This window comes from Phoxinus phoxinus, assembly GCF_949152265.1.
Source record: "Phoxinus phoxinus genome assembly, chromosome: 22".
Taxonomy (NCBI): Eukaryota; Metazoa; Chordata; class Actinopteri; order Cypriniformes; family Leuciscidae; genus Phoxinus; species Phoxinus phoxinus.
Genome location: NC_136897.1, coordinates 15,440,066 through 15,464,257, shown reverse-complemented (window position 1 = coordinate 15,464,257; position 24,192 = coordinate 15,440,066). Strand labels below are relative to the sequence as shown.

Below are 24,192 nucleotides of genomic sequence, written 5' to 3'. Positions count from 1 at the left end.
CCCATCACCACATTTACCAAAAAATACAGGTCGCAGCTGGGCTACTTTCCAAAAGGCCTGTGCAATTTACTAGGCAAACACTGCTCAAAACATACATAAACATCTCCAAAGACAAAAACCGAAAGGTTTCCTGCCTCAGAGGTATTGCTTTGAAACAACATCAAAACATATGAATGCATTCATATTTATGCGTTACAAACCCAAGGGTCCCTCTGAAGGGGAGAGAGAGAGAGAGAGAGAGAGAGAGAGAGAGAGAGAGAGAGAGAGAGAGAGAGGAGAGAGAGAGAGAGAGAGAGAGAGAGAGAGAGAGAGAGAGAGAGAGAGAGAGAGAGAGAGAGAGAGAGAGAGAGAGAGAGAGAGAGAGAGAGAGAGAGAGAGAGAGAAATGGTAATTTTGGATGGAATTTCAAAATGGTAACAGTAACAAAGGGTGTGTACAGCCGAATTGAACAGGCAGAATCGGAGGGACGGCCGCCGTTTCTTTTATGCTTGAGGGTGATGTCATATATTAAAGATGATTTGAAGGTAATATTGATGAGTCACTTACTCAACATAATACACCCCGTACACTGGATCATCGATCTTCTCCCAGCCAGTTGGCAGCTCTGGAAAAGGAGCAAAGCAGAAGAAATTTTCAGCTCATTGTAACTCATTTAATAAGGCTTTAATCAAATACTTTGTCATTTGATGTCTTGATTTTGACCAATTAAAATTCAAGAGGCTTCAAACTAACAAGCCGGATATTTTCAAACTATAATGACCATGTCGAGCAGATTTTATGATTATAGCATGCAAATTGAATCTTAACTGCATTATTCATCAGTTGTTGTTTTTATATTTACACAACGGCACTAAATGTATGATTCTGATTGGTTGCCAGATGTTCTAAGTTATTGGTTATTGTCATACACTTTACTAAATCACTGAACTATTTCAGTGATGTCAAAGAGCCGTATTGTCTACCACAACAATATAAAATAACTATAAAAACGATTTCTCTGTCTCCGTTTACAATAATGGCTTGAGAACAACCCCCTGCTGTTAAAGTGATGCTTCTGAATCAGTAACAGAGACTTGGTTGACTCATTCAAACTAGTAATAACGGCTTGATGCTGACTCAGTGTTCTACGCTCAAATGCATTAAAGGATTACCATGGTTTAAGATAACCATGGTATAACGAAGAATAATTGATAAATGGAACACATACTTTTTGAAAGTAATGTACACTCGGCTTGCTGCGGAAGCACAACCACCATTTTCAATAATTCAACAGTTTGTCATAAATTCTTTTGTGCAGACTGGATGATTCCCATCTCAATGTAATAAAAACATAGCTTCATATCCGAGGATCCGTATTAACTGAAACATCAGACTAAAGACTCAGAATACGCAGTAACAGGAGGAAGTTTGTACACAGGTCTGCCATTTGTCTTCAGGCACAGGCCCTGACAAAAATATTCCCTGTGATATTTACATAAAAAGCGAATGCATTTCCCATCATATTCTCCAACAAAAAAAAATATACGAACAGCTCCGAAAATTTCAGGCAAAGGTTGACAAGTGTACAAAAACAACAGAAGATATTCAGAGATTTGATCGTGATGCTGTTAAAAGATACACGTCATGTCTTCTCTAGAATAACGGAATAATCATAAAAAGGCTCTGCTGCATTTGACATTGAAATGTGCTTTCATGCTTATGAAAATATTGCTTTTTTTACCATAGCAACCCCTATTTAGGCAGAAATGTCGTAGTACCAGGGACACAGAGCTGCTGTATTAGCATAGTGCCTGCAGCACACAGGAAACTCGTCATCACACCTACCATAGAAAAGTTCTGTATTGTGTGCGTGCGTGTGTGTGTGTGTGTGTGTGTGTGTGTGTGTGTGTGTGTGTGTGTGTGTGTGTGTGTGTGTGTGTGTGTGTGTGTGTGTGTGCGCAAAGCAAAAACTCATTATCTTTCCCAAGCAGCAACAGCAAATAAGACAGTCTCCTGTACTGTCCTAATGAAATTATAAATGTCAACCAACACTAATTACTTACAAATAACGATCTAACGGTGAGCGATTCTCTCAGCAGCCTCTGTCTCATATATCTTCACTCCTCCTTATCTTTCATGAGTTTCCCATTATTAATCAACGAGTGTTTTTGTTGGGTGAAATTTACGCCATAGGATTTGCGCAGCTGTGTAATAGACAAGCTGTCACAAAACCATTGCTATGCTGGATAAAGGTGAAGCGTGCAATTTTTCCATTGTCAAAATAATTGAAAAGGCTTAGCAAGTTAATATAAGTAAGCTATTTTGTAGCTTGATTTACCCGAATAGTGTAAGCACTGGGATTCTCTAGTGCTTTCAAAACATTTGTTTTGTCCCGAATGACATACTACACACTATGCACTATGTGCTCTGCTATCTAGTGTATAAATGTTAAAAGTTTACATTTGTCATCCAGCATTGGAGTCGGAATCATCAGGGTATCTGAAGCGCACTTTTTCTTTATGAAATTCTCAGTTAACTCACTACTCAAACTATTTATAGAATAGTGTGTAAATATACAAATTAGGACACACCTATTGATCTGTTCATTTGGTGGTTCAGACCAGACTAGCTTAGCAACAGAGGCAACCAATGGCATGAGTTTGGGGGCGTGGTTATGTGTTTATCTGACCAATAGCAGCATGGGGGTGGGTTTGTGGAAACCTGTTTGAAACTATTATTATATATGAATTAACAAACAATGAGCAATACATTTATTAAAGTATTTATTAATGTTTGTTAACGTTATGTAATAAAAATACAACCGGTCACTGTTAATTCCTGTTAGCTAAGGTCCGTTACATAATATTAACAGATACAAAAAGTAACTAATGTGGTTAACCAATGTTAACAAATTAAAACTTATTATTATTTAATATAATTAGTTTTTTAGAATTTAGAAATTAGGATTTCACCCAACAATGTTTAATTTATAAATGATTACTATATATATATATATATATATATATATTTTTTTTTTTTTTATGTTGATTTGTGAAGAAGAAAGCCTAAACGCCTACCAATAGCAACTGCTCTACGGTGCGTCCTGTCCTTCCCCCACATCATTACTGCGACTCTACTGACAAATTGGCCATTAATCTGTTTGCATCCCATCTTCCCTCTCTACAGGATCAAGTCTCTTCTGTGTGACCGGATACTCTCCTACCTACTGCCCACATCCCGCAGTCACGGCATCCATTTAATGGCTCCGATTTCTCAAATCAATAGCTATTGACCGTGCTCTTCCAATCAGCCCGGACACAAACACAGGCCTCCTCAAGGCCACTGCCTGCATCACCCAATCCGTTACTAATGATGAATCAGCCCTTCAATTACAAAGGCACACTGAACAGCAGAGAGATCTCTGCGTGCTGCGTGCTCTGGCGATGGTAAAACTGATTAAAGCAACAAATTATTCAATGATTTGACTGCCACTGTTAGCTCGACATAATAGTTTCGGATCTCTTGAGCTATTTTGCATGCATAATGAAAACGGAACCACTCCCAGCTGCGAGAGTCCTGAGTTAAACTCCAAACGCTTTTGCGCTAGAAATAGTAACAATGAATATTTTATATCATGCAGTGCCAATGACAACACAAATGAACCTTGTTTAAAAAGTAATGAAATGTGTTTTACGGTCATTCCAAAATGAAAACCGAAGAACTAGATGACAGCAGTACTGAAACATGGTGGTGCATTGTGGGTAAACGTTCCCTTTGCACTGATCTGGGATCATTTGTGAGGTACGATTTCATAATCAGTTCCAGGATTTGAGCGAAAACACCTAGTCCCAAAGCAGCAAAGAAGGATCGATACCCCACAAACATGCAGCTTATATGTCTACAGGTTTAAAAAGAAATTTTCCCTATGGAATTGTGGCCTACCTAGCTCATTGTCCAGTTCCTCTGTATGTACCCCTTCTGCTCGGGAGGGAGTAAAAGGGGAGCAGGTGTGCACAAAGTGGGGCGAGAGAAAGAGGGGAAGGGTGGCAGAGAGGCAGAGAGGGTTAGTTGATAATAAAAAGCAAAATTACAGCTCAGAGCCTTACAATTATGCCACCATGTTACATAAACAGTGGAAATGTTTCATTAGTGGCATTTATTAATAGCAAAATGATCTGGATTGTGTGAGAATCATTGTGAATTATCGTGTGAGATCTGAAATCATATTTGGCATAATCATAAAACCGCTCTGGAAATCATTCCAGATTCCACCACAGGGAAATTGGCTTTAGAGGTTCATTATTTGTTTGTGTGAGGAGATTCAACACAATCCAGACACTCCTTGTAGCATTATATCAGCTGCCTGTCACATGGTGTCTGTTAGACATATGACAGCTCAAGAACGCCATCTACAGGCCGTCACGAGATTACAATTGACAATGTGAGGCACTTATACAGTGTATGAGCCTGATTATTAAAACTGTATGTGACAGATATTATTTAAAATGTTAGATTTAATACATTAAAAGCATTTGAACAACACCACAAAAACCCTCACGAGCAAGTGTTATGAATGCATAATGTAAAAAAGCACACCATGAAACTGATATTTGCACAAGCAAACCAGACAAAAACTCAACCACACGTCCATACCATCATCTTCACATTCCTCCAGGGGCTTTTGAGGTTTGTCCAGGCATCGGGGGTCTATCCAGGATGTTGTCTTTGTGTTGTGGCTAAGAATAGACAGAACACAGACAGTGAGGCATTGTTCTAAGAGATGCCTTCAGAACAACATCCTGTGGCCTCTTTTCTGCATCCCAGCAGGCAGGAAAACATATACTAAAGATATCACAATGTTTGATACTTCCTGTCTAGATATCTGAAAAACCGCCAGAAGCAATTTCTGAACTTAAAACAAGAAACATAAAACCACTGCAACCAAAGATATTTATAGTGAAACCTTTGTCTATACATAAACATATCTAAATATACTAATAGTGGTCCCAAGAAGTATGGGAAAAAGACAATTAGGTTACACTTAAAAATGTATGTATTTCATTGCATTATATTCAAAAGATCAAAGCAAGTGACATCTGCAAACAACTGATCTTCAAACTTTTCTCAGATCTAATTTCAATTCTGTATGGAGGCCAAAACGTGAGGCTCATTTAATAAACCAGTAAAATCTGTGTTAAAAAATCAACTGACAAAACTATCAAGCAATCAATTATTAAGATGCTGATAAATATATAAAACAATTCACAGCTTAAAAAAATAATAACCATAAGTTCACTAATTATTAATGTAGAAATAATGATACAATTAAATATATTTAAATATAAAATTAAATTAAATTAAATATAGTTATTCTATAAGTTACAGCCTTACAGGGGTATGCATTTTTAATTTGTCTTTTTTTTCTGGTTTCCCTATTATCGATAAGCATTTGTTTTAAGCATTTCATTTTTAATTTAAACTTTTTTTCTCATTTACTTTTGTCTTTTACTTATTCATTTATGTTTTTAATTGATTTTAAAATAGATTTCACTGTTTAAAAAAAAAAGTATTAATTAACATTATGCCAATATAATTGCCTTTCAGGAGGACATAGAAAATATAATTGCTACTTCATTTGATATTTTGTTATATAACGCAAGCATTCGTGCATTTTTAATGTGTGCAGTGTCCAAAAACATTTCAAGGCCACTGCAAAAATAAAAGTGTCATTAAGTTAGTAGTTGGTTCTTACTCTATAAAGTAGACCTCTCCGTTCTCAGTGTAGGCCATCTCCCAGTTTCCAGGCAGAGGCCCCAGAGGGTCCTCTTCCGTGGGATAGCCGGGGTGTGTGTGTGTATTCTGAGAGCTCTCCGTGGTTGACGCCGAGGTGTTGTTGAGCCCGTAGGGTTGAACGTGATCGCGGGCGTAGGGCCGCACGGAGGGGTGGTCGTCCGGTTCACTCGAGTCTCCTGCATGCACACATGAGATTAGCACAGAAAGACAGACCCTCTCAGTTCAACATGAGGCTCTGGATGAGAAATGCATCCCAAATAAATGTGGCAATGTACTTTTGCTGATGCTAATGCTTTTGGAGAGTGGCACCAGGCCCCCTCCCTCTCACTTCCTGCAAACTCTGCAGTGATCAAACACTATTCACACTATACTATACACAAATACACATACCGACACATGGTTGTCTGACACTTTCCCACCCACACCCAAAAAATGAAATCACAAACATCCCCTCAAATCAGTAAGAGTGTAAACAATTAAACACTTAACCTTCTTGGAGAGGTAAAGAATCTAAACAAAACGACTCTCAGCTAAATTGCACGGCCCGCCTGACTCAAATAGCTGCTTTAAATTAAACCACTCTTCCAAATTTAAAAGGCGTGAACCTGTATGAATAGGACAGCTTATTGCCTATTTTAAATGAAGGGCCCTAGAATTAACTTGGATATTGAACAAAACATGCAATATAAAATATTATAATTCCCTTGAAGTAAAATATGTGATTACAGCCTGGAGTATGGATTGGAAAAATGTCATAATGCTTACACAAACCAGCTTGTGGGATCAGGAGCAGAAATGTAATGGGTTTTAGTTTTTACATTCATCTAGGGTGATTCGATCACAAGTCGTCAGACCAGACCGTCTGCTGTTTACACCTGGTTGTGTCTCAAATGCAACTTTGTGCTGCGATTATGCTACACAATCTCTCAAAAAGTTTGGGGTCAGTAAGATTTTTTATTATTTGCTAATAAATGAATAAATGTATTTATATAATTTATAATTGAATGGCAGTAAAGACATTTATTGAATTAAAATAAACGTGTTTAATCCTAAAAGAATCCTGTAGAATCCTGAAAGAAATGGATTATGGATTCCACAAAAATATTAATCAGCACAGCTGTTTTCAACAAATAATCAGAAATGTTTCTTGAGCACCAAATCAGCATACACTGCAAAAAATGTATACGATCAATAAGTTATGACAACATATATTTTTACATTGCTTTAACTCATTAAAATAAGTTATAAATAAAATAAGCAATTTTCAATTTTTTTATGTTGTACAAGATTCAACTAATTTTTTTAAATCAGTTTAATGTAATTTAGGTTGAAATGACAAACATCCAAGTTGATTGTACTTAAAAAAATTAAGGCAGCACATTTTTTTATCTTTTTCTTTTTTTTTACAGCATATTAGAATTATTTGTAAAGGATCATGTGACACTGAAGACTGGAGTAATGATGCTGAAGATTCAGCTTTACCATCACATGAATAAATTACATTTTAAATATATATTACAATAGAAAACAGTTAATTTAATTGCAATAAAATGTATCTGATCTACTACTGATTTTTATGTATTTTTGATCAAACAAATGCAGTGACAGTGAGCATGAGAGACTTTAAAAAAAAACATTACCGAACCCAAACTTTTAAAATGAATCTTACTGCATGTTAATAAAGCACAAAAAAAATATGTTGGCACAAAAGCGCTGCTTCCACATATAGTCCAATCTTACAGCAAACATGACATTTAGAAAGGAATGCACAATATTACTGTAGTTGTGCAGCTGTATTAACTGAACTTTAGATGTGTGAACCTCCAACTTGGGTGGTAAAATGTATTTGAAGTAGTTTCAAACCCTTGAAACAAAAAACCCCTTGTTTTAACATAACTGTTGACTGATGAATAGGCAGTGCTCACTGTTATCCAGTACACAACAGGATAGATCTGCATTTATAATACAATGCAATGTGGACATTCGCATTTTCGACTATCACCAAATATGTTTACAGCAATCGAATCGTACCACAAAAGCGTTGAAACCTGTACTAAGTGCTGCCCACTTGTGATCAGATCACAAGAATATCAATACCTCTCATCGACTAGCCGCAGCTATAGCATGCAGCAATCCATTTCATAGACAGATGGCTTCTAAGAACAACACAAAATGCAACCCATTCAATACTCTGATACAGAGTGCGAAAGTTGGCAGCGCATAACAGTCGGATCAATAAATAAAGACAGGGAGAGTCCATCTTGGTGCTTTCTAACACAAACCCTGCCACATTTCTGCCACAGCCAGATGGCGCTCTTTCCCCCTTCCTCCCTGAATCGTGATGGCGAAGGAAGAGGAAAGCAACAAAGAGGCATCACTCTTCCCTTCTCCCATGTGCCAGACGGAAACACAAACACATCGGCTCACTGCTGACCTGTGAAGCTACTGTTCATTTCAGGAACGTCATCATCATCCTCAGTCTCTGTAGGCACTATTCCAGCATTTTGCATCTCATTGTAAGACTTGGTGCGTCGTGGGGTTGACTGCTGGGAACCAGGAAGGCTGTCTTGCAGAGCATCGCCAGTAATCACTTTCCCACTAGGGGGCTGGCTGGGCGGCTTGGGTGTTCCATAATAGTTACCTAGGCAACAAGAGGATATTACCAGCATTCAGAACAGGAGGGTTAAAGGAAATGCAAGACATGATGATGTGGGTTTTTTGCAAATGCTCTATTATGAAAATGACTGCTTGTCTTCATGAAGTTGATGCAACTTTAATGGGAGATAATGGTATCAGTGTGTCTGGACAATCAGGCAGTATTGTTTAAGGGTAATGAGCGTGCACAATGGATAGAGCTGTCTGTCTGAACAAAAGCACTCCACATCATTAAATGAGAGTGATAAATTTAGAATTCAGCCATTTCAGGACGAGTGATCAACCTTAATATTAATTAAGAGATTCATTTTGATTAAAAACAACAGCTGCATAGATTAGAAAAAAAGATGTTAACTATTAACGAGAATGTATTTTGTTACTTACATACAGTACATAACATAGCTTATATGTTACGTAGGCCTATATCTGAAAATCTGGGATTAAAAATTAATAATATTAAAAATATTATAGTTAAAGTTTTTAAACTATTAACAAGAATGTATTTTGTTATGTATATATATGCACACACACACACACACACACACACACACACACACACACACACACACACACACACACACATACATAAAGTATAAAACTGATTAGTAACAACAACTAAATAAAATAAAATATTAATTTATGGTGTAAAATAAATCAGGATTAAGGTTCTGCACTATTTCTAAGTGACTAATCAAATAAATACGTTTGTGACAATAATCTGAAAAATTCAGATTAGAATAATTTTCTATTAAAATTAATAGAATAAAAAAAATGTAAAACTAAATGTTATGATGTAAAATAAATAAGAACTATTTAGATTCGGCACTATTCATAGGTCACTAATCAAATAAGTAAATTTGATCATGTGACTGTAAAAAGGGCAGTTTTTTTACAATCCCACAAGAGTTGACCTTGATCTATGAGCACTGCCTTTGTTTAACATAACTAAACATTTAAATAATTTGTATGACTTACAAAACCAAATCCAAAAAGTTATGCAATAAATAAAATGTTTTAATTGTTATTATAAAGTTATTATAATTTCCTACTCTGTTTTTATATGAGAAAATCAGTTTGATGTTTGTCTTCATGGGAAGGACTCAATAAGAATTTGCATCCCATAATGCATTGCTGATCGAAGGTTTCCAACACTTTCAATGGCATTCCATAATCTTTCCAATCATTTGCTTTTATTGGGTAAGGATTTTTATAAAAAGAGAAAGAAGTAAAATAGAGATTCCACTCATGAAAAGCGATTTCTAACGTATAAAATATTTTTGCAATGCAAAAGTAGAACAATTCATATTAACAATATGTTTCTTTGATTTAATGACGTCTATGATTAGATATTAAAGATAATGTCAATTACATTTCTGTGCTCTAATAAACAAACACACATTTTAAATTCCATGTTAATTCCAGATTGTCTATGATCATAGGAACACTAAACAGAACTTTAAGTCTATATAGTTTTATTTTAAGTATGACATTTATAAAATAAAATAAAATAATAATAATAATAACAACATTGTATATAAAGGCCAAGCAAAAAGCATGTGTTAAAACACTATGGATCGCCATTTACCTTCATAAGATCCAATCTCCAACAGTGTCCCACTCTGTTCAAGCTTTAGAAAGTCCTCCACTGACAAAAAATTATAATCTATTCCTGGCACCTCTCCGTCACGAGGACTGCGGGTTGTACCTGTGACAAGCAAAAAAGGAAAGATAACACATAAGATACCGACAACATGAAACTGCTAATTTATGCCCAAAACCACATATACCACCATGTCTATGATTACCACCTACATCAGGGCCAACAACAACAACAACCACATGCTACAGGCTACAGGTTCCTGGAAGCCAATCGCTGGGTGTGAATTCAGCGTGAGAGAGCTTTGCACAGCTAAAAGTGAAGATGTTGTAACACCTTGATGATAATTGGTTGTAGGAGAGAAAAGTGTGGCCCAACCCCCACTGTATTGCTCTAACTACATATAAGATTAAAGTAGCTTTAGGGATCAAAGAGTCCATACGGCCGCTCTGCCTCCTCTATCACATTCCCTTAGACCCCGTTTATATTAAAATCAGTCTCGGGGAATGCAATCACAAGTGGTCAGTAATAAATATAGGTGTAAATGGGGTCCAAATGCATCCCAGAGAATGGTAAAAGACCAGCTACTGATCTATCAATCAACCATGCACTTAAACAAGAGTTTTAAATCAGGCAGATTTTAATGGATCAATTATGAATGGAAATGTTCATAAAAAAACATCAATTAAAAACAACCTCAAAGCAAGATCTTCTAAATGTAATCTTGCTGTATTCGTGTTGGTTTCATGTTATTTAAAAACATTTTATGAATTTCAAGAAAAGTTTCAATATAATGACTATAAAAAAATGTGGTTTAACCATCAAGTAAGAAGTACTAATCACATATTTTCCTTGCGCTTGAACGTGTGAGATCTTAAAAATATATATTTTCAACAAAGTTTTTAAAACAATTTTTATTAATTCATAAATATCATCGAGTTTTGAGGGAGTTGCACCACATGACATTTTACAACCTGAACTAACCTAAAACAATAATACAAAACTGTACTTGTCATAAAAAGGACAGACTATCTGGTATTTTAAGAGACTCTATATTTTGCCTGTTAATTTTTTTTTCAAAAGGTTTTGTACTTTTATTGTATGAAATAATAATAAATAATTATTTTAATGAGGCTTTTTTTCATAATAACAGGACAATTGCATCATCCTAACATTTCTGATTTTATTATTAATTATTAATACAGAAATTAAAAACATGCTCATTATAGAAGAGGTATGTTCAAGTGACTGTATGGTATGTATATTATATTATATACAGGTGAAACTCGAAAAATGTGAATATGGTTCAAAAGATCATTTATTTATCATTAACTTAAAAGGTGAAACTAATATATTATATAGACTCATTACGTGCAAAGTGAGATATTTCAAGCCTTTATTTGTTATAATTTTGATGATTATGGCTTACGGCTATGAAAACCTTTTCACAATATTCTAATTTTGAATTTTGGGTTTTCATAAATCTGTAAGCCATAATCATCATCAAAATGATAACAAATAAAGGCTTAAAATATCTCACTTTGCATGTAATGAGTCTATATGTAATGAGTCTACCTTTTAAGCTGAATTACTAAAATAAATTAACTTTTGCACGATATTCTAATTTTTTGAGTTTCACCTATATTGGTGTTTTTAATATATTTTAAAATAAATTCATAAATAGTGCTGTGGCAATCAGGGTGGGGCCGAGAGCCGTGGGAACGAAGCGAATGCTAATGAGCGTCAGCCTCAAGTCTCACGGAGGAGATCCGGAGGGATAAATCCGTGAGGGGCTGCTGCTTTTCTTTAATTTTGTATTTTATAATTAAAATGTATCTTAAACGTTTGCAAGTTCCCGCCTCCTTCCCTCAGCTTTAACATTGTTGCAAGTAGAAAACAAAGAGAGCGTCATGTTACTGAACCAAATACCAAGTGTAAACAGGGCCTTGCATCACATATTTCCTCCTTTTCTTTTTTCTCCACACATTCTATTTGATTGGACTCTGATAACCCTAGAGCATGTTTATTAGACATCATGATCAATCATAATATCATCCACACACACACACACACACACACAAAACGCTTTTACAGATGTGAAGTGCATTTGCCCTTTGCATTGAACCTGTAATCAATATCTCTGCTGTCATAAAGCACATCTTTATCATCACAACTGTATTTGTTTGCACTTGGACACTGGCAGCTATTTGTGATGCTGAAGGTTAAGACGGTGGCCTGACAGTCAACACGTGTCTCACACGTTCGTCCTGCTGTGTGCTGTATCTCCCCATCACTTGATGGAGCTGATGAATAGCTGATATAAATAGCACCCCGCGATGGGAGATGCTCTTAGGCAGCCATCTTAGTGACACTGGTGATAAATCAAAGATGTGATGATAACTCCGTTTTCTTAACAACCTTGCTATGTAATATTCTCTTTGGTTTACAGGCTGTGTCTGCAGTGAGTATAGAGTAAAACACAAGCCCGGAAATGGATGCCGTTCAAAGCCTGTGTGTCACTTTAAAAAGAAATCAGGTCTTTTTAGCTATTTCATTTAGATGCAATCAATAATCAAATGTATGTTTGTTAACCTTTACAGGATCACAGAAATTCTGAGATACAGTAATTCTTAGTTCTTCAAAAACAGAAAACATTTGAGCATATTTGTCGTTTTCATTTCTCCAGCAGTCACAGAATGTCATTAACGTACACTTCCATTCAAAAGTTTGGATTAGTACGTCTTTTTAAAAAGAAATTAATACTTTTATTCAGCAAGGATTCATTAAATTGATCAAAAATGACAGTAAAGACATGTATAATGATACAAAAATCTCACATAAATTATGTTCTTTTGAACTTCCTATTCAAAGAGTCCTAAAAAAAAAAGATATCACGGTTTTTATAAAAATGTTAAACAGCAGAACTGTTTTCAACATTGATAACAATATTTCTTGAGCAGCAAATCAGAATATTAGAATGATTTCTGAAGGATCATCTGACACTGAGGACTGGAGTAATGATGCTAAAAATGCAGCTTTGCCATCACAAGAATAAATTACATTTCAAAATATATTAAAATAGAAAACAATTGTTTTAAATTGTAATAATATTTCACAATATTAACGTTGTACTGTATTTTAGACATAAATACAGCCTTGGTCAGCATAAGAGACTTTAAAAAATAAAAAATAAACATTACAAAATCTTACCAACCCCAAGCTTTTGAACGGTAGTGTATATTTATATTAATGCTAACACTGATCTAAAAAGTCGTTGAAACTTCAAACTATCTTGGGCCATTGACAATACAATATAGTCCCTCCATCCCTTGTATGACAAACAGATGATCCTACATGCTATTGGCTGAGCCAGATCCACTAACCAATGGATTACTTATAGCTAAATGCTTAGAGCATCACACATCACCTTTATGCAATGACTCAATCACAGTATTGATGATAGATGATATAATATTCATGTTAACCTTCACTTCACTATTTGAAGCATGCAATGATACACCCTGCTCCTCAGAAGAATAAATAGGAATCACAGCACTGTATATACACAACATCCACAAACATAAACCAATGTCACTACTGCAAGCAGGGGAAAAAAATATATCCACAAATATATAAATAGCATGGCTGTCACATGATGATATATTTTCTTGTTGCTAGGGACAACCCTTGAATGATTCAATCCCTGAGAGCCTCATCTCTGATTTCTGAGGCGATCAAACAATTTCATATCATACATAGTGTAGCTTCACTGTGGCCACAGTGAAGATTGAGCCACAAAAATGAGCATGCCATGTCAAGGCAATGCACCTGTATGAAGCCATGCGATAGATTATCCAGGTAAACCGACCGGCCAATCAGCTTATTGCACTTGAAAAGCGGCGTACCGTTTCACGCACAATGCTTGAACATGCTGAGTTCCAAACAAAGTTGGATGTGGGATATACTTGATATCCCAGGCTTCTGACTATAAAGACACTCTGTTATCTAAAGTTTGGAGGATGTTTAAATAAATGAAATGGGTTTATGGGTTAACAGCATGTGATTGGCAGTGATACGATACCTTTTAGACTTAGTATTGCCGTTTTTTTGTCATGTATTAACATTGTGTCACTGATGCCTTTTGTTTGCTTAAGGACCTATACTGGTGTGATGTCATTTTGATCAAAATCAGGCCAAAACTAAGTTTGAACCAAAGCGAACTTTCCAGAAACAACCATTGGTTGATGGCGATTAAGTAATAGGTTGTAATAGGAAGTAATCTTCTTCGGTTCATTTCTTGTGTTCAGTCCGTTGAGGTCAGACGTGAGAAAAAAACACACACTGGAGAGTTGATTCATTGTAGAAATCGAAGTTGTACTTCTGATTGAAAGCAACACTGACAACTTTTTCATGTTTGATGCTGTTAAGTTACTTGGTTTAACCCTTAAACGCATATCTTATGTCTTTAGTGACGGGACGTCTTTCACTACCCTCCTCCTCGTTCATTTTTTTAAAGTTAGACATCAACCATCTAAGTATTCCTCAATCGATTCATTATATACAATATAACAAGAAAAAACTAATACAATTATAAAAGAATGTATAAAAGTATATTTTTTCTGCACAACAATAATTTAATCTTTGATGACTGGATAAGTGCAATTCACCTGAAGTGACGTCTCACTGATAGTTACCACAGGCAGAAAACTAAAGAATAGGAAGAATCATCAGCAAAACTTGAAATGCCTCAGTGATTTACTGCAGAGCAAGTCCTGTGCGCAAGTATTAGTGTCACTGTCACTCGATGGTGGATCTGGTAAAGAAGCTGTCAGCGATCAAAATATTTATTTTGAAGATGTTGAAAATGATAAGTGCAAATAAACAACAAATACATTTTGAAATAAAAATCTGCAACCAGTATCGGAATCAGCCATGCAAAATCATGATCCCTAACTGTCATCATTTACTCTGTCTCATGTCGTACCAAACATGTATGACTTCCTCTTCAGGGGAACATTACAACATGTGTCCTCTTTTATGTTTTGGGTGAACTGTCCCTTTAAATGTGTACATCTCCCTGCATGCCGTAATGATTGAAACAACATGCACTTAATGTTCTGCAAAATCTGAGTTCCATATTTCTAACACCAGCCAATGAATAAAAACTCTGACTTCCCTAATATTGACTGAAATTCACCACATGTGGCTTTTTCTGTGGAATTTTAATAGCATCAATTCGGCATCCTGTTCGGTACCTCAGTTTCATGACTTTTCCAGTAATTGAATAAAATTGACAAATTTATTGAAAAATTAAATATACAAAAAAAAAAAAAACAGTCTTAGAAATCAAACAATGTTGTCTATATTACATAATACAAAACACTATGTATTATATTACAAAAACAAAACTACAAAAATGAACACTTATGTTCAAAAGTTTGGGGTCAGTAAGATTTTTTTTTAATGTTTTTTAAAAGTCTCTTAAAGCTGAATTTTGATCAAAATGACAATAAAAACAGTAATATTGTGAAATATTATTACAATTTAAAACAGCTGTCTTCTAGTTTAATATATTCCTGTGATGGTATAAAGCTGAATTTTCAGCATCATTCCAAAATGCTGATTTGGTGCTCAAGAAATATCTTATCAATGTTGAAAACAGTTGGGCTGCTCAACTTTTTTTGTGTGTGTGTGTTTTAACATGGTGCATTTTTTTCAGGAAATATAAATATTTTATAACATTATGTCCTCACTATCACTTTTCATCAATTCAATGCATCGCTGCTAAATAAAGGTATACATTTATTTTAATATATCTGACTGACCCCACAACTTTTGCATGGTACTGCATGTTTACTACAGAAATTTCCACAATTTTATTACATGTTATTATTTTTTATTATGCATGACTTGCACACAATGTAAAATTCCTTGATATTTCCAGATTTTTCATGACTGTGGAAACCTTGAATTCATCTGTGAATGGCCTTAAATATCCCTGGGTGTACTGTACATGTGATATAAGCACACTGTGTTTAGCAAGAGTAAATTACAGCATAGAGTACAGTTCACTTCTCTTTACAGACTTTTTTTTTTTTTTTTCAAACAAAGAACACACCTTGATGCCGCAGTTAATGTACTTATGCTAGACAACTGAAAGCTCACTGGGTGCCCAAGTGCTAAATGAACCAAAGGTGAGGAGCTCTGACAACACACATCACAATCTGCAGCTGTTCGATCCCGGCCTACACACACTCATCAGTTGTGGGTCAGTGACTGTGAACAGAAGGGGTTATTGTCGCCAAATTGCATGATCCAGGGCCCAAAAGAGAAACAATTACCTAATGGGGGTTTACAACCCTCAGCTAAATGATAACCCCCTCACTGACACACAAACACACACACACACACACAGCTGCATCACAAGCTGTAGCTGCTACTACAGTAAATTGGCTGGCCCCTGTATTTCCAAGCAGTATGTCTATGTATGTGCGGCTGGACACATTCTCTCTCCGGAAAAGAACAGTGGTGCCTCACAATGAATCAGCATCAGGAGTTCCCACAATGCAGCCTGGGAACATGCAACACGTGCATACATGCAATACATGCAGAGTCAGACACACACTCAAATAACAAATCTGCACCTAACTCCTAACTCAAATCTGCACTTGATTCTCTACTGAAACTTTACATTTTGTTATTGCGAATGCATTTCAACGGGGAAATGTTAACGCTCCTTTTCTTATATAGGTGATGGTAAGGCATCCTCAAAGGGGTCATTTCATGGAAAACAGGATTTTTCCCTGCATGCACTTTTAATACAAAAAAGACCTCGATAGACTAACGCATTCAAAACCCAAAGAAACTAAGTTGCAAAAATGGGTCATTCTGTAACTGTCACAGTTTTAAACAACCATGAGAGCATTAACATATTACCGCCCACATTTACACATCAACGGCTATTCAGTATTCAACAACGTGGCATGTCCCGATGAATGCAGTGTGAACAACACCAGTAGTCTTCATATGCAAAGAAGTTAGCCAATCATAACAAAGGTAATTTACATTTAGATGTCTTGTATAAAAACAGCCTGTTTTATTTCTAAAGGTCACAGAGAGTGTTTAAAATGGGCAGGTAAAGTAAAATTTAGACCGTTTTGGTGCTAAATGTTTGGCTAACATTATAAGTGGATGTGAGCAAAAAAATATACAATAAAGATGAAATGAACTGCATCTCTTTTCCTGTGGTTTTCAGTGAAAGAAAGGCAGTCTCTTCTTGTGTTAGGTGTAGTCATGGTCTGGCAGGTCTGGCTGAGATGTTGACATGCAGTCTGATTTTGGATCTGTCTGTCAGACAGTAATCCCCTTTAGACTCCATGTAGCTTAAACCTGGCTGGGCTGTTGACTCTGCTTATGACTGATTCTGGATCGGTCTGTCATGCTCAATGACATTTCTTCCTCACTTTGAGCTAACATCAGTCTGTCCTCTCTACAGAAGGACATTTGGGTAAATATACAGCTTCCTTTTTGTCTGCATGGGGATTCAAAACAGTGGGTCTAAAATTATTCTTAAATACCTAAACTATTTATCCCCTTTTGTGGAAGACACAAAAATATTGCTTTGCAATTACAATTGGGGATGTACCCATATTAAAATTCTGAGTGATACAATAAAATTATAATTATTTGTCGAACAACCATTAAAACTCTATATTAAAATTCTATACTATTTTGTCTAAATAAAATAAATCAATCGTTTTAAATGCTACAACTTTCTAAAGTACATTATGACAAATAGATATCAATTTAGACTTTTGCTAAAGATTATATTTATAATTTTAGTTAAATTATTTAGAGAGCATTAGATGATGACAAAAGGTAATATAAATGCAAAAATAAAGGAAACAAATTAACTATACAATACCGACTGATATATAACTTGCATTAAGTGATAAACAAAACAAAAATAATCTCTAAAATGGCCAGATAATCCATATGGTACCAATAAACCGCTTCATGCAATTCTAGTTACATTGGACGGGGATTGAATCATTCAAGCTTCAAAAAGGACACATAGGTATAATTAAAGTATCATAAAAAGTGGTTCCCATGCACTTTATTCCAAGTGTTCTGAAGCCATAGTTTTGTGTGACGAACTGAAGTGAGTTGAACAGGTTCAGTATTCGTGAACAAAATAAGACCAGTTTTGTGAACCAGATCCAACGTTCCATTGATTCATTGAACGCACCAAAATGATTAATTGAAAATCTTGTTCAGTCTGTCGAATGACTTCAGAAGACTTGGATTATAATTCTAGACTCATTTTATAATACGTTTATGGTGCTTTTGCATCAAAGCCTTTGCTTTGTTTTGAACAAGCACATTCTTTAAAATTACATCTTATGTATTCCATGGAAGAACCAAAGTCATACGGATTTGGAACGACATGAGGGCGGGTAAATCATGACAGGATTTTAATTTTGGGGGTGATTTAATCCTTTAAGTGAGGATGTAGTTAAGGACAAGGACAGATTCTGAGAGCTGTGAACGGAATAGAAATGAGTGCAGTGATTTGGCAGCAAAAATAGAGGCTCATTCATTCTTAATGAAAGACTGGTCCCTATTTTAAGGCATTTCTCCTCAAGTGTCTCAAATGACAAAGTTTCAAGATGTCTATGCCCCAAAAAGTAAATAAAAAAAAGTATACAATTCATTCCACGGTGTGCTACATTGCTGAAAAGGGTAATATTACAATTCAGCTGTTTCCATGCCAGCTCTGTGTCTTATTTTCCACAAAATGGAGCCTGATTTCTCTACACATCTTTGCATATGACATAAATACATTCTGTGGGTAAAAAATAGCTGCGCTGTGAAGTGCGAAGCCAGCAAGGAACTTGAAAACACCAAAGGCAGACATATTTAACATCACACATTCTAAAATACATCAGAAAAACAGCAATGCCATGTGCACATCCAGCACACAAACAGGCTCTAAAAATAGCCGTGTCTGATAAATCAGTTTATTTTCGCGGCTGAGGTTGCAGGAGCACTGCAGCACCCAGCGAGGTGTTCCTGAAGTTCAGGTTTCTGATATGACCTACATTCGAACTTCACTGCCTGGAGAGAAAGGAGTTCATACTGGTTTGGAACGACATGAGGATGAGTGAATGATGACAAAATTTTCACTTTTGGGTAACCTAAAAACAACGCCACAAGAAAAGAACCTTAAGAGTTCTGCTCACCCAAGCTTCAACTTCCTTTTAACATCTCTTAAGGCCGTGACACACCAAGTCAACATCAAATAACTAATGGCGACGAAAGCTGACTGTGTTGTCCCCTTGCTTTGGCTGCGTCTCGGCCAAAAAGCTGTGCTTTAAACACACAGCAAAAGACTACAGCTGACTGCCAACTAGCATGTGCGTTCTGTGTCAGTGTGTAAGGAAATATCCGTCTATATAGGCAGGTATCAACAGTCTATTTTCGTCATTCAAATAAAACAAAATTATCATTCAACATAAAATTAGAACAGCCTTCTATCTGTGCCGTCTTGATTTCTGTGCTTAACTCAACAGCCAATCAGAGCATTCTGATTCAACCGTCCCCGATACATATTCAACATGTTGAATCGGGCAAACTGCCTCCAACGTAAGCTAGACTAGAGCCAAGGTGTGGAAGACAGGGGAACACAAAGCAGAAAATAAACCAACAGACATTCAACTATAGCCCGACGTTGCTCGACGGCCGACCGTCAGCTTGGTGCGTCGCGGCCCTTAAAGGGGTCCTATTATGCTTTTCCACTTTTTCAACTTTAGTTAGTGTGTAATGTTGCTGTTTGAGCATTATAAAGATCTGCAAGTTTTTAAAGCTCAAAGTCCACTCCAAAGGGAGATATTTTATTTAACAGAATCCACTTTCCAAGAACTACAACGAATGGCTCGTTTGAACTACAACATGATTTTTCCAGATCTTATGAAGTCACAATGGTACTCATTTAAATAACCCCCACCCACGGAATAGCAAAAAAGGGGACGAGGCCAGGTTGAGCTGAATTAGAATGTTGTCACAGTGTCAAAGAGAGACTTATTCTTAACTTATTCTAAACACTGTTCCTGAACATTATAACCCCAACGTTTATGGAGAACAGTTTGTTTTCTGTTGCTTTTGTAAGACGGTTCACCGCTTCTTAAGAAAATTAACCATGGTTTTGTGATCGATTACTGTTTGTATCACCTTAGTTTTCAGACAAATATTATGATTAAATGGTGGCTAAAAAACATAACTATAATGTATAAGAAAACTACAACAACAAAAAACACCACTCTGAGCAGTCCTGCGAAATCCGTGCTTGCAAAGTCTGAGCATGAAATCCGTTCTGCACAGTCCTCTTGTTCGTTAACATTGTCAGGGTCTGAATCTTGCTCAAATTGGTTTGAAATTGACGCCATCCTCAATATTTACGCTAGAGAAGATCTCGCAGTTATGGAGGACAGGACATTTCCCGAATGCATGCTAATCGCTGCTGATCGCAACACACTGGGGCCATCTAACCAATTACAGCACATTTCGTATTTGGAAGGAGGGGCTTCATCAAAATCGGCATGTTCGCGCCAGACTGGGGAGGTAATGTAAAATGTTTTTTGAACAATCAAGCAGTAAATATAATATAGTACACCCAAAAAACAAAATCAAGACTTTGTAAAAGGGCATAATAGGACCCCTTTAAGCATCCAGCTTCACTGACCCACATAGGAAAGATTCCCTGAGCTTTGTTGTCACAAAACAAATAGTTAAACAGGTTTCCCTTTGAAAAAACTATAAATTATTTTTTGGGGAAAAACTTTTTGCTCCTGCAAAAGTCACCGCATCAATGTTGCTAGGTGTCCTGAAAGGTTTTTAATAAATTGTTATGAGATTAGAGGGTGTTCTCTGTGGTTGCTAGTTGGTTTCTTATTGGCCTGTAGTGACACACTTTTTTAATAATGTTAGTCTATGGCAGATTTTCTCAACCTTTTCGACTCGAAGGCCCTAATTGTCCAACACAATATTCGAAGGCCCTCCATAGGCTAAGAAATTTCCGTTACTTGTAGCTATATTCTGGTATTAAGCCCAATACATTTTTTGGCTCCAGAAATTTCAAGAACTGTACGTTGGCCAATAAAAACAATAGATACAATGTTCAATATAACAATAACAATGTTCAATATAAACAATAATAACTATAGGGCGGGGGATATGATTTCAGTTACATCCTGATTCTTGTGTTTTTAACATTTTAACATTGAGTTATATTATATTTGAGTTATAACATTACTTACAGTATTAATTGAAATGTATTAATTTAAGTAATCTTGTCCAACTGGTCTATGGGATTCATGCTTGTTTTTTGTCCAGCAGGGAGAGATCCAATTGCTTAGAAAAGAGAACAGCTCTCTTCAACAAGCTGCAAGATTTCATGGAAAAACAGATCCAAATGTTGACGGATATATTGGATATTTTGCTCTCACAGTTGTATAAACAATAGTCTAATTAAATGTCCTCTACTATAAGAATATCTTTCCCCATTTACTGATTAGAATGAACAAAACGCTAATCATGGTTTTAAAACTTCAAAAACCCTGTTAGAAGTTTGTTCAAAACTCTAAACCTGAGTACGAGCAAAATAAATAGTAACGCTTCAGTGTAAAACATTGGCAAATGGCACTGGCAGAGACACAATGGCACAATGCACACACACACAAAAAGCAGGCAGCTTTAAACCCGGATGTTGGCTTTAGTTTCACATAAGTGTAACAAGGCTTTGACTTCACGATGCTGGTCCCTGAGCCAACTTAATGCTCTGCATGTGTGTATGCGCATACTAATCTCTCAATGAAGAAAAATCACAGTTGCAAAGTGGACAAAAATAGTAAGCCTGTATGATTCAGCAGTGTCTGATGACTCTTGTGCATAATAAGTAATACAATTAGCATGTATCCATATTCAAATCCTTAAAGGTCAAGGAAAGGTGTGCCTCACATGAAAACCAGCACCACATCAGGAGCCTTGGTGCATTAAATACTTCTTAACTGTCTCTTGCATTTGTTCTAATGGCCGACAAAAAACAATCCCACACCAATAAAAAGAAACCTAAACGCATAATAATTCATATACAGTAAAGATTAAATGTAAATTCTATTTTATTAAATAACAAGGTGCCCTATTTACCCACAAAAGTTACTTCCCCTTATAGACACAAAGAAGTTTCATAGCTTCTTTGTCATCTTACTAGGTCAGCTTCACCTCTAACAGCCACAACAACACAAATGTTACCTGGCATTGTGAAATCGGACATAGCAACATACTGTCCAGTTATAAAGCGGACCGAGGCGTTTAAGGGGACGTATTGCATTCCTGGAGAGCAATACTGCAGTAACTGGAGAGGCAATCAATCAGACGCAACACTTTAAGTGACTCTGAGCCTCACCGCCGTGATTCAGTTAGCGGTGTAGCGTAGGCTGTTGTTAAAGCATTTGGAAACGACTCATTATCATCATTCTAATAATAGTCAAGACTCTCACTACACCAGCATTCGGATGTTTGCGCATTTCCAAAGTTATTAAAGGGCCTTGTGGTTTTTGGCTTGAAATAAAAGCATGATTACAATATTTCTACAACAAAAACTGGCTTCGTTTGAGATGCTAAATCTTCAGCGCTCTTCTCACAGAAGCAATTTCATGCCTTTTCTGATGCCCTCCCAGTTAAATACATAAAAACTAATTGAAAAATGCTCTTGTACACTGGGATGTATTTGTTCTGAGCTGAAGCTGTTATCTGCATGGCTTGATTAAATTTTTCATGAGCCTGACCCAGTGAGTAATACAGGCTGCTGTCTCTCTCTCTCTGTCCTTCTCATTCTTCCTTCTTTTTGCACTTTTGTCATCTCTCTTTTTTTTCCTGCATGTGCTTCGCTCTATAATCTATAAATGAAAAAGGCAATGACATGAATGAAAAATCAAATAAGTGGCAAAACTTCAAACTTGCCAGTGCATGTTGGCTTTGAGACCATATCAAACACTGTACATCATATACAGTACTAGCGTACTGATAAAAGTTGGTCCTTAAGCATACAGATTTAAGAATTACAATAAAATCTAAAACATTCTTTCTCCTGTAGAAAAACAGATATTTGTACAATATTTACTACTCGTACTCCTTACTCTTGTCCAATTAAATGGTCTCTAAAATGACAATTTCCCTCCCCATTTTCCACTTACTTTTGATTAACATTTACAATAAGCAAATCATGTTTCCCAGCTGTGACATCAAATAATTGGCCTTTTAAAAAAAGGAGAAGAACCATTTGATTTAAAAGATTCCAAAAAAGAAAGAATAAAATAATTACATACAGTACATGCATATATCAATATATCAATACATGCATATATATATATCATTACTCCTGGTATAAACATCTGTCTCAGCTGATCTGACTGGGGTCAGCTGGGACAAATTGTCATTTACACCTGGTAAAACATGTATCATTGGTGTATCTCCAGTGATTTCATCACAGTTTTCTAAAGAAGGGTCTCTGGTTTTAGGACAACATAAATCACTGCACCACAGTACACTCACTTTACACACACACAAAAGCCATGGTACTATCTTTCTGAACAAAGAGAGACTTGTATCCACTTTCTGAAAGGAAATCAATCAATTCTGAGTAATAAAGTATAAGTAAACTTTGTGAATAATGTGTACTTAATGTGTAAATTATTATGTGCCACTGTTTGTAATTCAACATACCTTGTTATTGCAGTTAACAATATTTACATGTAATATGTGTAACTTGGGAACTGTAATATAAAGTGAATACCAATAAAACAAAAAAAATTTAATAGCATCTAGCACTGTAACCTAACTTTCAGTTCAAACTGAAAGACTAGACCAGTTTTTCCCCACACCGGAATGAAGTGTGGCTTTGGATTCACATTGCAGAAAGCATGTTTACATGATGCATTTTTTCAAGGCCACAGTTTCCACTAAGATTGAAACCATGAGCAGGGCGCCAAATACCTTGTGGTATTCTCTCTGTAAAATAGTAAAACAAACTACTCTTAGACTAAACAAGCAAAAAAAAAAAAAAAAGACAATGTTTAACCTTTGACAAGCACCCTTAAGTTATTTCACCA

At 36.0% G+C, this 24,192-nt stretch overlaps 1 protein-coding gene across 11 annotated transcripts in view; it reads right to left on the bottom strand.

Moving 5' to 3' along the window:
• The window catches only part of magi1b (membrane associated guanylate kinase, WW and PDZ domain containing 1b), a 127,853-nt gene that overhangs the window by 35,942 nt on the left and 67,719 nt on the right, over positions 1-24,192 (bottom strand). For 9 of the 11 annotated variants that reach the window (XM_079596809.1, XM_079596814.1, XM_079596812.1 and 6 more), the window contains 6 exons: positions 10,013-10,132; positions 8,207-8,413; positions 5,732-5,948; positions 4,633-4,715; positions 3,922-3,957; positions 547-604 (listed from right to left, as the gene is read on the bottom strand). In XM_079596809.1, the coding sequence (XP_079452935.1) occupies positions 547-604; positions 3,922-3,957; positions 4,633-4,715; positions 5,732-5,948; positions 8,207-8,413; positions 10,013-10,132 (721 nt within the window). The remainder of the gene's footprint in view (positions 1-546; positions 605-3,921; positions 3,958-4,632; positions 4,716-5,731; positions 5,949-8,206; positions 8,414-10,012; positions 10,133-24,192) is intronic. The other 2 variants (XM_079596815.1, XM_079596818.1) reach the window with 1 other exon arrangement.